Genomic DNA, 16,685 nt, shown 5'->3' on the forward strand with positions numbered 1-16,685 from the left:
GAGTCACAACACTAACCTGTCATGTGGACGCATCCCTGTAGTGGTTAACAAGACAGATTTATTGAGAAAGGGGGTGACCGGTGTTCATCTGAGCTAACCTTTTGAGGTCGGTGGTGCTCCCATTGGTGGCACACCAAACATCCAAACAAACATGCTCTGAATCCTCGAAGGAAAAGTCAGGAAATGTTTCAGCTAAAATAGACTCTTGAGCAAATCACGATTTCCAACACTGATATACTCGCTGACAATTTTGGTGTAATCCAGAAGTAACAGCAAACATTGAGGCTGACAAGGCAATAGATGATGTTATTTACTTTAAACAAAATTTGATTGTGAAACGAATGTGTTCTTTAAAATGATTGACCTACTGTAACAGTAATGACGTAGGGGGATGGACATGTGTGTCTGTGTGCGTGTCTGTCGGTCACAGCTGTGCATGCGTGAGTGCTAAAGCTGCCGAGACATGGATGAAAAATCCCCTCTCCTGTTTTTTTTTTGTCCAGGTGGGCAGGCAATAAGGCTTGACAGAAGATGCGACGGGGGTGGTGGCTCGTCAGATGGCTGGGGACAGGAATGGCAATCCTGTCTTTGCTAACCCACAGCTGGGGCCAGGACACAGAAGGTATGAGCAGCCAGCACCGAGGCAAACACCCTCATGTCTCCCCTTCTTCATTTATTTAACTGTTGCTGCACTGCCAAAAGGAAGCTTGTAATGTGGAAAAGGCAATGTTTCATTTCACTGTCAGAAGACCAGCGTGGTGGAAAAGTACAACACCATAACACCATGGTTATGGATAAATGATGTGCCAAATTGAAGTGTTGACCATTTAGTGTAAACTCTAAAATGCTAAAATGTTCCTACAACATATTTTGTTTGGTAAAGAGTTTTCATCTCTTCAAGGTTCTGTGATGTGAATGCTGTCTGAAAAGTCTTACAAATATTGTTGTTTATATATTCCTGCCACTCACTTAGCTGCATTAGTCTATTAGCACAAATACAGTAATGCAATGTTGTGTTTATGGATGGTAAGGATCATTGTGCCTTCAGTAAAATAAATTATAGACTTTATTACATAGTTTTCACATAAAGGGAGAGTTAATTGAAATAGAGCAGGACTGTAAAAACATTGCAGTGAGGTGAGCTCTCAACAATGTGCATAATGGTTCAGTTCAAGTAACTCCTTTCACGGTATTTTCACTGCCGTCCCTTTCAATTTTACATGTTTTTCAAAAGACATTATTTGAACAGTGGGTGTAAATCCAGCTTTCTTCCTACACAGTTCACTGATGGTGCTAAGAGGCTTCTCCATGTAGTTTCATGTTTAAGTTCCCACATTACAGAGTGAATCTTAGCCTTAATAGTCTCAACTGACTGACTTTGTAGCACATTCCAGTTAAAAGTGAATTTCAGTTGTATAAGATTGTCAGGTCTTTAAAGATGGTGCTGAGGGGAAGCTGCACATGCACAGGCATGCTTCAACCCCCCTCCAGTGTGGAAATATTTGCGCATAATTTGGGTCAATTTTAAGATCCCAATACTATTTCCCTCTTTCTTTTTATCCCTTTGCTGCTTCCCAGCCTTCCTTGACAAGTTCACTAATGTAAAGGCATTTTTAGATAAGAGTATAATCTCTGCTTACTGTCATTTGAATTAAGATTTTATTTTGAGAGGTTTGCTTCCTGGTTTGTATGTCATTTCAGTAGAGAAATGGCTTTATTACTGACTGAGCCTTTAAAGGTGAGCCAGTGTGTGTGTGTATTCCTTTTTGGATGAAGTCTCGCTCTGAGGCTTTGAACGCGTTAATTGATATGTTTTGGGTCAGTGATTTCCTCACTCAACACACAACAACACATAACAGCAGTGGAACTCAAGAACAGTCCTATTGAATATGGTTTTTTTCGGGTAATTTCTTTTACAACTTGTGATGGCATTAGTACACAAAGGTATTACTCACTTTCAGAGTGCATTTATCAGAGCTTCATTAATCACTGATTTTGAGGTAAAATTAATCTCTGCTTCAAAGAACTTGTGTTCGCCTGAGCAAATGTTGTTTAACTGTCCCACCATCTTCTTGTAAGATTCAGATCATAGTGCAGAAAGTTCAGTTGTTGTCATGGAAAACTCCAGTGGAGCATGACATATGAAAGTTTATAGATAGATAGATAGATAGATAGATAGATACAAACTTCTACTACTGCTGTTGTTTTATTATAAATATACTCCCAAAACAACAACAACAAGGCACATTAATGGACCATCAAATGACATTCACACTGACATCCTGACATTGTCATATGACTATGTCACAAAGGGGTGGGGGGGATAGGGCGATGGTTTGAATATGCTATGGATGTGGCCACAGCCGTAATTTGACTTGCAGACAGAAATAATTACAAAGGGCAGCTAGGAATTAGTGATAGTTACCCTGCGCACAAATGAGCTCTGATTGGATCAGAGTCTGCCAGCAAATGACCCACAGTGTCATAGTGATGAGGGAGCAGATGGTGAGACAGAGTTGTTGTGGTTTGAAGGGTGAGGGTGACTGTGGATGCTGTTGTTGCCTCCCGTCACCGTTCAGTGTCACCCAGGGATGAACTTGGTTTGAGCAGGGATTTTCACCTCCCTCAACACCACATCCCTCATCTTCTCACTCGTAAATCTCCCTGCTCTGCCCACCTCAAGGCGCCCTTGGCTTTTGGCTCTGTCAACTTGTTTGTTGTCTGTCTATCAAATGAAAATGGCAACCCGACATGTTTAGATGGCACTGAGCTGTGGACTAATGCTTATAACGATTTCCAGCAGACATCACAGTATCTTTCAAGTCTTTATTTGATTAGCAGGGAGACGTTATGAATTTCAGGCGTCTGATTAATGTGGCTGTGGACACGATGTGAGAAAATAGGCCTGATCATGACAAACATTAGGATTTCTTCAACTAATCAATTAATTAAAGTTGAAAAAGCATCAAAATATTCAGTGTTATTGTTCCTCCTCATATGAATGCATTCATGCAGCGATCTCTCATAATATATTGTCTATCAAAGACGTATTTATGAACTACTGTGCTATAGTGACTGTGACTGATTTCTGTAATGACTTGTTAATAGTAAATTCACCATGAAAAATAGCATATAATAATAATAATAACAACTGTAAAGTTAAAAATCTCTGCTCCGGTCAGGACAACAATCAATTAGCCTCAGCCATTAGGAGGCAGCCATTAAGAAAGGATGTTGTCTTTCTGTTTCTCTCCTCCATTTCTCCTTTCACGTTTCCCCAGTATTCTAACCCTTAATTCCTTTCCTTAACACCTTTGCTGCTTTCATTTCTCATTAGCAATCCTCTCCTCAGTGTGTCATTCTTTCAAGTTCTTCTCTTTAGCAAGCATCATCTGGCTGCAGAACCACTTCACCGTAGTCCGCAGTTTACCTCATCGATCCTTGCATCAGGGGAGACTAGCTTGCCTGGCAGTTTAGCAAATGGTTATGAAAGGACAAACTTCAATCCAAAGCAGATCGGACAGATGCACACTGTCCATACCTCTAAATCCCTCCATCTCTAAATCCAGATGTCAGGCAAATGTATGTATGCACACTCACGCACCCACACACAAACATGCTCAGTCGTAAATGTGTGTCTCTGTGGTTGTGTGTGTGGTGAGGTAAGGATTAATTTATATGCCTGTGGAAACTTCTGCCATGTGACATAAGCCTACCTCTATCCCACTATTTCCATCTCTCTGCCTCTCTTCCCTCTTTCTCCCTCTCTTCCCATCTGCACATCCATTCTGACCCACAATTGTTTGTCTATTTTTGGGATTGTCTGATTAGGGGCCAGATGTGCAGACTGTGTCTGGCTGCAGCAGAAGCCTGTGGAGTGGGGGAGCAGCAGAGTGACAGGGGGAAGGGGGTTTTAATCTGCCCGCCAGTAGGCTGTAATCAGACTCTGGGCAGCACAAGAAGGGAGGAGTGCACTCTTGGTAAGACTGGGCCCCATGCTGCCTGGGGTCTGTACCAACAGGCCCATACTGGAGCTCAGTATGTGAGCGTGTGTGTGCTGGACTGTTCACTAGTAGTGTGATTGCAACCTTTGCCCTCCTGCCTGTGTGATTAACCCCACAGAGAGACAAAGAGGCAGCAATGAGGAGAAGTCTGAAGAAGAGTCGGGGAGGGGGGGGCTTCTGCAGGGGATTACACATCGGCAAAGTAATCTCCTTCACTTTTCCATTATCAGCCACTAATGATTTACATGATGCTGCAAGAATTCATTTCCATCTCTATCTCTTTGACATCCTTCACCGCTGTTACAGCCACGACCGCTCCTACACCCCCCCACACACCTTTTGGTTTTTCACTGCTGCCCATTTCCATTTTATTTCGACATATCCCTTCCCACTTGTGACCCTTAAAAATAAGCAAACATGCACACAATTACAGCAAGAAGCCCCACAGAGAGACCCATACTTCTAATGATGAGAGATTTAGAGAGAGAGAGAAGGGGACAGACAGAGGAGGTGATTGTATTCCTTGTGCCAAAGATAGACACGCTGAAAGAAGAACACACAGCACTGTCTGTCTCTACATCGATTTAGCTGTTTTTTTCTGTTTTTCTTTCCCTCTCAAATAAGGGAATGGTGAATGGCTGAATGTCTACAGTGCATGTATTGGGGTGTGGGGATCCAGAGGTTTCGTTATTCACAAAACACAAAATACTCAGATTCCCGAGAGCTGTTTCACATTGAATTGGGTTTAAATTCTTGGATTGTTAGCTGCTACAATCCTTATTGGTTTGTAATTTCTTTAGATCTGTTGTCTTGGGGAAGTGCAGTGGCATGAGATCAAAGAGGCAACAATCTTTTCACCATTCAGATACTTGGCTTCCGTTTCCTTGCACATTTGGAAATGCATATTACTATTGTGTTACTGCTGTGTTTGTGAGGAATAAAGTTCATGGTAAGAATGGGTTTAATTGTACATAATCAGGGATAAATTCACTGTTACTTTCACACACCAAACTGTTGCCAAATTTGTAGCTCTTGTATTTAAAATGACTTCTCAAGCATGATTTAAAATAATCAGCTAATATGTAACATTTCTTCTGTATGGTTTGACAGTCTATATAACCAGATGACATTCACAATCACAGTGTTTTCAAGAACAAGTGATTCATTGCATTGCATCTAAATTGCATTTGAAATGTTAGCAACTCCAGTGAGGCACCATATTTATTTCCTGTACTGTACTATACATTTGGGTGAAATTTCCTGTGAATTTAATTGGTAGTGATTGCTGCATGCAAGCATTAAGACTTTTTGGCTAATAATAAATCTTGGAGCTGCAGCATCAGTAACCACAGTAGCAACATCTTGCAGCAATCACACACATTCAGACAATGCACATTCCAAGTTTTTCTTTCTGTATTGATCAGTTACTTCTTCCATTCAACCATAGACTGTATAAAAGAAATGGATGCAGCTTCTGGGTCTGAAAAATGAAGGCAATGCAGAAGTGCATAACCTTAAACCTGCATCCCTTCTAAAGGCTAATAGAAGTTGACTCCATTGGTTGCAAAAAGAAGTCCAGTTGTATGGAAGTCTATGAGAAAATGACCTCACTTCTCACTGGATTTGACACCTCAGTCAGCATTTTCCTAATGACTTTATGGTCTCAGTCACTAGTTTCAAGTCTTGTTCGATACAGCATGAGGTTCATTTTGTAAATTATGGTCCCATTTAAAGTAAAATAGATGCTTTAGTGTGAGATTACCTTGTGTCTAATCAATCAGAGGCAGGTCATAAATAAGCCTAGCCTGTCAGAGGTAGGGGGAAAAAACGTAGACGTCACATCTGGCTCCAAAATCAAGATGGTGATTCTGGAAACACTAACAGCAGTCTTCAAAACGGCAGTCCACAAACCAAGCAAAGATAAAAAATAACCAATACCTTTGACTAATAAGACTGAAAGGTCTGCTTTGTTATGTTCTTGGAAATGTTTAGTGCTTGGATAATCAATAGTACATGTTCTATAACAACCTGTTTCAGCTGTGACGGCACTCAGTGAATGCTATAGTGACATACTAACCAGTAAATCACAAAAGATTCACGAGCAAACTAATAAAACGACATGAAGTGTAGCGCTAGTTTTACTGTGATAAATACTTTATACTAAAAGGAACTGCAGCAGATCAATGCTGAGATACATTGGAGACAAGTTTGAGGGCTTTACGAACTGGACAAGTGTGGATTTGGTCAATATGAACTGTATTGAAGTGAAGATGACAAGTTGGAGCTTTGGGTATATATTTAGCTTACACATGTTGCTTGCGCACTGAGTATAAAGTAGAGATAGAAATTTAGAGCTTTTGCTTGTTGTAAATGGTGTATTATTGATGGTTGATTTTATTTAGTTTATGTTATCATAATAATAATAATAATTTGATATAATTAGTTAAGTGTTAAAAAAGAACGCACATCGTATAAAGATGGCAATTACAGTTTGGTGACAAGTAAGTTATTTTTTTTCTCTTTAAAGTTCTTAATATCTTTCCATATAAAAGATTGAAAATTATTCGTACTTCAGCAGCAATCAACGGGCATCAACAGTCAATGTCATCTGTAATGAAATGTATATGTAAGAAACACCTCTACATTATAATACAATAAAATATAATACCGGACAATAAGTACTGCCTTTGTGAGGCAAATAATATTTATTTTTTGTTGAGAATGTGTCTTGGAACACATTAATTTGAAGGTTTTTGCACTTCCTGCATTACTATATACATATCTAATACACATTCACTTAAGAAACATTATAAAGTCTAAAACAAAAACTGCAAAAATCGTGCATACAAAGACTGAAAGACTGTGAGACATGACAAAGATATGACTAGTGGAATACACTCAGAGCAAGACGAGACCTTTACTGTATGATGTGAACTGTAATGCACAGTTTTGACAGGCACCCCCCGCGGACAACTGGCGCCAGCCGCCTTACTATAACACAGACTGCTCATCTGTTTAGACCTGCAGTCTGCCCATGAGCAGCCCTTACCTGGCAACATGTGTCACTGGACAGCTGCACTTTGTATGTCTCACTGTCTTTTTCCAGGCCAGACTGGCCCTGTCCCATCATGTCCCTCTGCCCCACTAGACATGGAACCATGCAAAATAAACTCGATCAATCCAATTGGGAAGTTAAAACACTGTCCCTTTTTGCTCTGTCTCCATTCATCCATGCTCTGGACTGCCTGCCACTCTAGATTAGTCATAGCTCTAACCTCCAACCTTGAAGTTTTTAAGCAGGTGCTGGTCAAACCAGAGGTCAGCAGACATTCCTCCCTTGTGTGGACCTCTGGTGTCGTGGCTAAAGATGAAGAAAAATGACCTCATCTACATTTTGCCGTCCTTGCTGGAGGAGCTTTCCATAGGCTCTGTTAGACATTTTCTTAACATCATATTCGGCCTGATATTTATATGAAAGGGCAGAAGCATTTATGGTTGCATATCTACATATAGTATGAGACATTTGATGATAAGAGGAACCTTGTGTTGAGTTGGCAGGTTGCCATCCCTTTAAAGGATGAGGAATGAGTTCCTCTTTCCTCTTCGTTGCTTCTGCCTTTTCTCTAGAATCTCTGTTTCCCTGCCCTTCTATTTTTTCACTCTCTTTCCTTTGATATTTTAAATGAGTGGCTTCCCACATGTAGAGAGGACACGTTTGTTTCCCTGCTGTGTGCAAATGTGAACAGATTTACAAGTCTTAGTTATCTAAATAAGATGCCTCTGATTCTTTGTAGGTTTGTTTTAGAGATGTGCCAGATTGATCGAGACAGTGTAACCTTCTTGACCATAGTGCTTGCCAGGTTAGTTGTCTTTTAAAGTCTTTTTTTTTCTCCTTTCCCAGAGAGCAGTAGTTTGATTTATTGGTTGCTAAATAGGTACTTTTGCAGATGAAGCCACAGGAAAGCACAGGGTATTGAATGGAGTGGCAGGTAAAAAATGCCTCTTGAAACGAAATGTCAGTGAGCAGAATTCATCTTGCCACTGCCTTGTCGCTCCAGTGATATAGCGGTCGATGAGCTGCCTTGTAAAGACTTGAATTGCTTATGAGGTAGTCTGCATCTCAAACAGTCTCAATTGAAAAGTTGGATGAAAGAATTATGTGTAGAAAAAAATCCATACAATCACTGTTGTGCATATGAAAGCTTTCATTTTCTCCAATACCAGAACATCATGTTTTGCATTCTCTAAAAAAACCTGTTCAAGTTGACTATTACATTATTCCTACCACTGCATATGCCAAGGTGAATCTCAAGACTGTTAGATACTGTGATTCATAGTCATTATCACTGTAGATCACTGCGAAATGTTAGAATCAGTCTAAGGCAGAGTGTATTTAAAAGTGTTAAAGAATTGCTGTTTAAAAGGGAACATGTGACTGTAACCAACCATTAATTGTTGTCGGAAAAATGCTGTTCAGCCCTTTATCCTTTTGTCAGGTGTCATGGTTTTGCAAGATTTTTTTTGCAAAAAAAATGTTGTGTTCACTCGCAAGTGTTCTACAAATTGATTGAAGGTTACTTGCTTCTATTTTTTCCACCTGATTCCTCTGTGAGACGGGCAGCAATCATCTTGTAATTGAAGTTTTACGGCTTCAAGTCAACATTGTTAGGTTGATTAGTGAGAAGATCTCTTTAGGTGAGAGCGAATTACCCCGACTTCAAAATGAGAAGATTTTGATTGTCTTTGGATTAGGCCTCTGAAGTGTACAGTGCCCTGATTACTTATCAGTGACTGAATGCTGCTTGTTGCATTTGTTGTTTGCAGTTGATTCCACTCTTTTTATACCCCTCTCCCATGTGAAGCCAACTTGATGCCAACAAACCAAAGTTAGTCTGCACAGCTCCTGCAGAGATAAAACATAAGTTTAATCAAAATATTGTCTTTGAAGTCTTTTCCCTTGGTGATGCAAAATATATATCCTGAACATCAAACAATGTTACTTAAATATCTTGTCTGGGTTTTCCTCCTAAACCATTTGGCTGTGAATATGCTGATCATCTCATATGTTATAGGTGCTTAAATATCACAAAAGTCAAAAGTGACGTCAGTCTCTTGTGAGGCAGCCAGCTATACCAACCAAGCCCACTTCAGTCTGTCGCTCATTTACAGTCAATGGTATTTCCTGCTTGTCTTGCCATTATTATGTGTACATTTAACGATAACCAAGAGATCCTGATTGACCCTCTTTAGAAATGCCACTCAAAATAATTTACACCCCCACATTACTTCTGTAGGCTACTGCTGGTAACTATGCTAGCAGTGTTTAGCGGCCAATCAAACAGCATATTATTACACCATTGACATGTAGGTGAACGATGAACAGATGTACGATGAGCAGTTCCTGTTTCTGTATAGTTTACAGAACTACTCCATGTCACTACATTATTGATGTACTGACCTGAAATCCAGGTCGCAGGAATGAAAGTGAAGAATGTAGAATATTTGTTTCCTCACATGAAGTGAAACCGCGAGCTGTCTCCTTCGTAATGGTATTGATTTGTATCTACACCAAGGCCCTTTCCAGCTCTTTCCAATATAATAATGTGTGTTAAGTGCTTTCTTCATACCTACACAGTACTTCAAGCATTCAGCAGCCGTTTGGCAACACAACCAGAACATTTTACCCAGGAAGGTGATAAGAGGCACATACATTCTATGAATCTGGTTACTTTTAAAAAGAAAAAAAAATGTGCACAATCCCAAGTGTGTTGAACTGTCTTTGTGAAAATCTGCAGACTTCGGTAAGTGAGATCCCCATTTTGCTGCACATCCCACTCCCTGAGCTGCATCATGAACTGTCTGTATCCCACTCTTCTGCTTTCTATTGTTAAACAACATTTCCATTGTATTATACGAAAAGCTTGGTTCTGCAGTTTGAAGCTCCACTCTTCTGCTGCAACAAATTATCTCTGGTTCTCCTACCATCCTTTCTTCCAAGATCAAGTATGTAGCTTTTTAGTATTGATCATGGTCTTCCAGATAAGTGGATTCATCCATGCTGTAAACAGTTTTGAAACATGAGTGTTTACTCTCTGTATGTTTACATCCTGCTTTATTATCTAGAGTCCTTCAGGAGAGGGATAATTGTTCTGAGGCCTTTTAATTGGAGGAAACCTTGGCGTAGAATGTCATTACAAATTATCACCTGCTGCTAAAAGATGTAAATTTGGCAAGAGGTTGGGATCATTTCAGTTTCATAGTGAACTTTGCTTTGTTGCTTCAGGCTTGTGTGTATGTGTTTGTATTCATATGCATGTCTATGCGTGTGCCGTACTTCCCCAGTGCAACATATGTTTAGTGCTCTGATCGCAATATAGGACCGTTAGCACAGCAAATGGAAGCTCTGTTCTTTATCTCTGCTTGGTTCTGCTTTTTGTCTTCAAAGGAGATTCTTCATATCTTTCTCTCCTACTGCCACGACTACCACTTAAAGCTACACACACACAAACACACATGCAGTCATGCACGCATTTGCACCCACACAAACGCACACACACACACACACACACACACACATTTGTGCCAGAACACACATATGCAAAACTAACAAAGCAGACTGCCTGTGATCCCTTAAAAAGCTTCTCAAAACGAATGCAACTAACTTTTATTCCACACACTCACACACACACACACAAATGTGCGCACTCTTTCTACTTCACACGCAGTATATTCTCTCAGAGCCGATTTGCATACTTATTTTGATGTTGCTTGTTGTTTATGTCTCCGATTGCGAGGTGTGACCCACTTGCTCTGTTCATTTTGTCACTATTAAAGGAAACCCTCATCCTGCTATTTCTTCAGCAGATAGGTACAGCTTTTCTAATTGGTATAAAATCATAGAACTCTTAAAATGAACAGTGAGTGCACCTTAGGAATTAGCTGTACAAGATGGGTATGTTTTGATAATTATTCCTCAAGGATTTTAGATTAGAGAAGACGGTCTATGCTTCTCAATTTATTGTCTTGTTCTGAGAGGATTTTCACAGAGCAAGTCACATATGGAGCAAAATGAGATACTTTGCATAGATGTCAATCTCTACATAAACTCTGCATAAAAATGTCCAGATCATGGTGTAAATTTGAAGAAACAAGAAGATGAGAATGTAGTCATTGATTTGCATGAAATACTACTGTGTAGCCTCAGGATCTTATTGCCATTTCATTACTAATTATTGTGTGCACTTTGGAAACAGCCATGATTAAAAATGCAAAAACATCACATCCTGAGGTTTTTAGCTCTGATTAGTATGCACTTTTTAACTACCACATTAGTGAAGGCTCTGGGGCATGCATATTTAAGAAGAAAACTATCCACTATTTTGTGGCAACAGGTGTGTAATTGCACAACTGAAGTCAGGCAACAGAAGGCGTGTGTGAAACCCTATAGTGCTGACTGTTGATGTGGTGTCATTGACCAAGTGTCTTTTCTTCCCACTCTGTCTCTGATTACATGTAATGTAAGCTGAAACCACCTGACGGCAAGCTGCTTGAGATTCAATATCTGACAAGATGGAGGCAGAGCGATTTAGTAAAAGAGAGATATGAGGAGATGCTGAATAACTTGCGTGTGGGTTCCACTGCGCTTTCATGCTGTTTTTCCTTTTCCGGAACACATGATGCCACTTGGTATAGTCAGATAGTGTTTCAGTTTTTAAATTGATTCATATTTGTAATGCGCCTCACTACCTCTCTTGTGGAATAATGTCAGGCCGCAAGCTACTCACAGCAAGAGGAGATCCGCTGGCCATATTTGTAAAAACTGTGTGGTTCAACAGTAAATCCTTCCTGAAACTGTCTCTCTTTTTCCCTATTTTCTAATATCTGTTCTTTTTATAATGATCTTTTTTCTCCTTTCCTAACATCAGAGCTGTTCCTCAGCCAACTGTTTCATGCTTTTCTTGTCTTCCATGCTTCTGCTCTGCTTCCCTTTGGCTCCACTAACCCCTTCAGACTGGCAGTATGAGGGTAAGAAGGCAAACATCTGTTGTCCGTTTTCCTTTTGTTTTATTACATTCCTATATTCTCCCCCACCACCACCCTCTGCCTTATTCTCACTATCTCCCCCTCTCTCTTCCCTATTGAGAGGCATTCAATCCTGAGCTTTCCTCACATCAGCTGCAGAGCGTGGTGCTTTGCGGCGCCTCTTCCTCTACACCAGACACCTCCCTTCCTCCTATCTCCTCCTCTCCACCTCTCCTGCTGCCCCATCTGGCGCTGTCTCTCAAGCTGCCATTACCTGTGTCCCATGTGCTCGTACCATCTAGCTGCTGTGACCTCCATCTGTGATGTGGCTCTCGTCTGTGCTCTGCTTATGGTGTTGCCACATGCTTTGACCACCCTGTTTGTCTGGTGTCTGTATCCAACAATCCATCCCTGTTGAAGTTTGTGCAGTAGCAGTCATTGATGCCACCAACTATAAAAAGATGTGTCAGTGTGACAGCTTATGCCATGACAGAAAGACACTGCAGCAACATTTTGAGGTGTATTTTGTGAAACCAATAAAATATTTACACTGTTTTTTTACAATCTTGTTCTGGCATTTCTGTCTGCTATATTTAGACAATACTGTACATCAGGCATCATCCATTTAATATTCAAATTATCTAAAAAGTTTAAAAGCCAAATGTGGCTTTGGTGGAACTGCTAAAACATCTGAAATAGGATTAGTAGCCCTAAATAGACACTGTTTTTTCTATAGTCACAAGCCAAAAAAGTTTAGAAACACTATTAACAATAACAGTGCATTGTATTTTCTAAACTTATTGTTTAAAATGTGAAATCTTAATCTGAAAAAAATGTAATGAAATATGTAATGAAATAAAAAATACAATATCTACTTCTGAAATGTAGTAGTATATAAAATCACATCAAATAAAATTACTTAAGTGGAGTAAATGTGCTTTGTTACTTTCCACCACTGCCACATATCAACTCAGTATAGCTTCAAACTAAAGCTATTTGCAATTCTTGTATTTTATGCGTATACAGTCATTTTCATAAGCTGCCATGAGGCACAGTATATTATTAGGATTGCAAAGTAAATTATTTAAAACAAAAGGAATTGAGTTTATTTTATTTTAATTTGCTTTTTGTTTTTGCGTACGCAGAGTGTAAGCTGTCCCGGCCAGGCCCCCCTGCAACCATAGTGACCATTGATGAGGAGAGCCCCAACGGTATGTACCAAACAGTTGCCCACCTACTCTCCTTTCTTATCTTTGCTGCACTTCATTCTGTATTCCAGTATTGTAAATGCTTTTGAACTTGAATGGTATGGATTATGCTGTTGGGATTGTTTCTGTATTACAGTGAATTTTTCTTTGGCAAAGCAATACATATTAATACTTCCCCTTTTGGGACTTGTTGTAGTGTAATAGAGTGCAGCACTCACTCAGCTGATGGCTCTTGGGGCAGGTTGGTTATAGGAGATGTTTTGTCAGACATATTGGATTGTCATTTTGATTGCATTTTAAAGATAAATAAATTCTGGTTGTTCTTGGTATGTATATTTGTTCTGCTTTCCCAGGGTAAAGCGGAGGTGTGAGTGTGAGAGAGAGAGAGACAGAATACAGATGGTGTTTGGCATAGAAACGTAACATGGGGCTCCAGTAATGAGTAGTCTGCTCCCTACACGGGTTGTCTTTACTTTGGTATACCTGTGCAACAGCAGTACAGCAATCACTGATGCACAGAGCAGACATGCAGCACTCGAGTGGGTCAGTCGAAAGTATTCTGATCCTCCTTCTCTCTTCCTTCCTGATTTCCTTGTGGCCTCTCCATCACCTGCACCCACTTCTCTGCTCTCTCTAGTTTTCCTCCCTGTTCTTCTCGGGGTTCTTTGCTATGAGTGTTGAAGATCTGCCATCTGTGTTTTGTTGACGACTGATTGTGCTTGTGTGAATGTGTGCGTGTATGCGAAAGGGAGTGCTGACTGCTGCTTGGGGAGGAGCTATACGTTCATTTAGGAATGAGAAATGCATTTCCCTAAATGGAGCAGGTGTGCGTTTGTCTCGCTCAGTTCTCCCTGCAGATATTAGTACTACAGGTTAATAGAGTTTAATGAGCAGCTCTTGCTGAAGATAAAATCCAGAGCCTGTTTGTACAATCAGAATATTATTTCACAGATGCTCCACGTCTCTGCTATCCTCTGGGCACTGCTTTGTGGGTGGTCATGTGTCTCTGAGTGAAAAATTGTGTGTATGTGCACATATGCATACACCGTATGTGCACATTTGTATCCCAAAAGTATGATTGGGTGGCTGTGTGTCAGATTAGGCCCCCATTTGTCACTGCAGTAGCCTCCAATTCAGGTTGTCATCCTGTCTCACCTACTCTTTCCTCCCTACGTGCGCAGCTGTGATTTGGGGCTTTGATCGATTGCAAGGGGAATGTGTGAGATGGAGGTAGCCAAGCCTGCATCCAAAAGCCTCCCTCACCCCACATGTGCCGTCGCTCTGTATGTGAGGGATTTGCACTAATCTTCCTCATAAAGCACTCATTTACCTGGGATATGGGTCTCTTCTGGCTCTACCGTCCTTTTATTTATCTCTCCTTGATGAAACAGCCCAGAGCCCATCCTGCCCATAATGGAATGTAAAACATACAACCCATCGTTACTGACCAAAGCAATTATCCTTCTAAATGTATTTCATCTCTTCTCCGCTGTCACACAGAAGCCATACAAATGACACATAATAAGATTCCATCTTTTTTGGGCATTTGCCTTTATATTCATTCATATTAGTGAAGGGGAAAGCAAACAACATAATTACGTGTCTGTCTGGCTTTGTTTGGTCGAGGTCAGAAAAGATAGACAAACAAATAAATGTATAATCTTTTTTTCCCATGGCCCCTCAGAAGAACAAACTTAACATCAGTCCAAAGAGCCAAGGAAGTGTAGGGTTCCCTGTTGAAGAGGTGTGCGACTCAGAAACACGATAACATTTGCAACTGTCAAGGTTCTATATTTTATCAGCAGCTCCTTCATTGATTGTCTCGGATGGAATTATATTTGATTCAGTATGGACAATAGACTTTGGCACAGACATTGTGAAATAACCCAATTTTCTTGGTTCCAGCTTTTTTGTTCGTTTCAGCTTGCTGTGTTTTATTCTTGGAGCTTTTCACTTTAGAGAAACAAGTCATGAGGGGATAGCAACCCAGTTGCTCAAATGAAGCGTAACATGTTTAATTTATCCAAGCTGCTGCTTCTGCAGACCCACTGACAGGTGCCAGACACAACACATAAAGTCTCACTCACTTGCATAGTAGATCTCTATTGGGAAGACAAAAGTTGTTTTCTGTGGGCACCTTTGCTTATTCAGCCTGTGAGCTAAATCCAAAAGCAGTTAATCAGATTGAAGAGATTTCTATCTCATAGGGGCAGCTGGATGTGTGGGGAGGGGGAGGAGAGACTGAGTGTGTTTTCTCATTGACAGAAAGCTTCCCAAAATCCATGTGTCTATAAATGAGGATGCTGTCTCCTAGCTTTTATCTTGTCTCTGCAAATTCATGATTTGTATCAATGGTTGCCTGAAGCGCGCGAGCATCCTCTTAACCCCCTGCATATTGAGCTACAGCTTATAGGAAATCAGAAATGAGTGTTGCTGAAGGGCTTTATTAAACAGAAGTCAGTGTAGTATTCCTTTATGTGGTGTAGCTGCCAAGGTAGATTCACTCTAAGTGCTGATAAATGCGGACATTTAAGTGAATGAGGCAATCACAGTCAAAATCCTCCATGGGCTGATGATGCAACTAATCTCATCAGTCACTAAAATGCATGCTTGACCTTAAACATAACCGGCTGGATACACTTATTCACCAGTGGTAGGGGAATGCAATGCTGCACCCATTGGAAGGGCTCCCTCTCATTAGTACAGTAACTCTACAGTACAGTAACTACAGCAGGAATTAGGTGTACCCACAGGCCAATTTGTTCTCTTCAGATGAGCCGAATACATGTATATTTTTTCGTCCATTTGAGAATTATATTAATTTATAAAACTGTTTAATGTTTTAATTTTTCTTGCAAGTAAAAATGCGAGTCCATCGCAACTACTGGCCTGGGCAGTAGTCCAACTTCAACCTGTATCTGCTGCGATGTACCTAGACAGTAATTGCTGTGACAAGCTCTTTGATAGATTCATCGTAAGCCTCCCATTAAGGCTAAAGTCATCGCCAGTCTTGAAACTGTGAGAAAGAAAGATGATAAAAACTTCACATTAGCACCACAAGCTGTTACTGTGACCTATTGAATAACACAGCGCAGAATGAGAGATGGTAATTTAAGTCCAGTCTCATTTCATTTTATATTGCCTTCATTGTTATCTATGGTGGATTCATGGAAAAATATCTCTTCATTTGAATAAGATAGTGATGAAAATTTTATATGAGAGTGGCACTCCAACAAAAGCACTCCATAACTTTATCCTCTTTCATTGGTACAAGTATTCATCATATTATTCACTCATACCAGTCATTCATGTATGGAAAGTACAGTCTTTTGGGAGGAAACAATATCCTCGTCCGGCCTATGTGTCTTCATGCTCACCTCGCAAATGCACCAAAGTCAACCACACAATGCTCGTCTGATAGAAAAATGAAGTGACTACTGCGCCAGAGTCT

General features: G+C 40.3%; 1 protein-coding gene across 1 annotated transcript in view; it reads left to right on the plus strand.

The window, feature by feature from the left end:
- Window positions 1-531: 531 nt before the first annotated feature.
- Window positions 532-16,685, plus strand: part of LOC139210929 (protocadherin-15-like) — a 132,253-nt gene continuing 116,099 nt past the window's right edge. Inside the window, exons 1-3 of the mRNA XM_070841140.1 lie at window positions 532-622; window positions 12,015-12,029; window positions 13,172-13,237. Of these exons, the coding sequence (XP_070697241.1) occupies window positions 532-622; window positions 12,015-12,029; window positions 13,172-13,237 (172 nt within the window). The remainder of the gene's footprint in view (window positions 623-12,014; window positions 12,030-13,171; window positions 13,238-16,685) is intronic.

This window comes from Pempheris klunzingeri, chromosome 12 (assembly GCF_042242105.1).
Source record: "Pempheris klunzingeri isolate RE-2024b chromosome 12, fPemKlu1.hap1, whole genome shotgun sequence".
NCBI classification, from domain to species: domain Eukaryota; kingdom Metazoa; phylum Chordata; class Actinopteri; order Acropomatiformes; family Pempheridae; genus Pempheris; species Pempheris klunzingeri.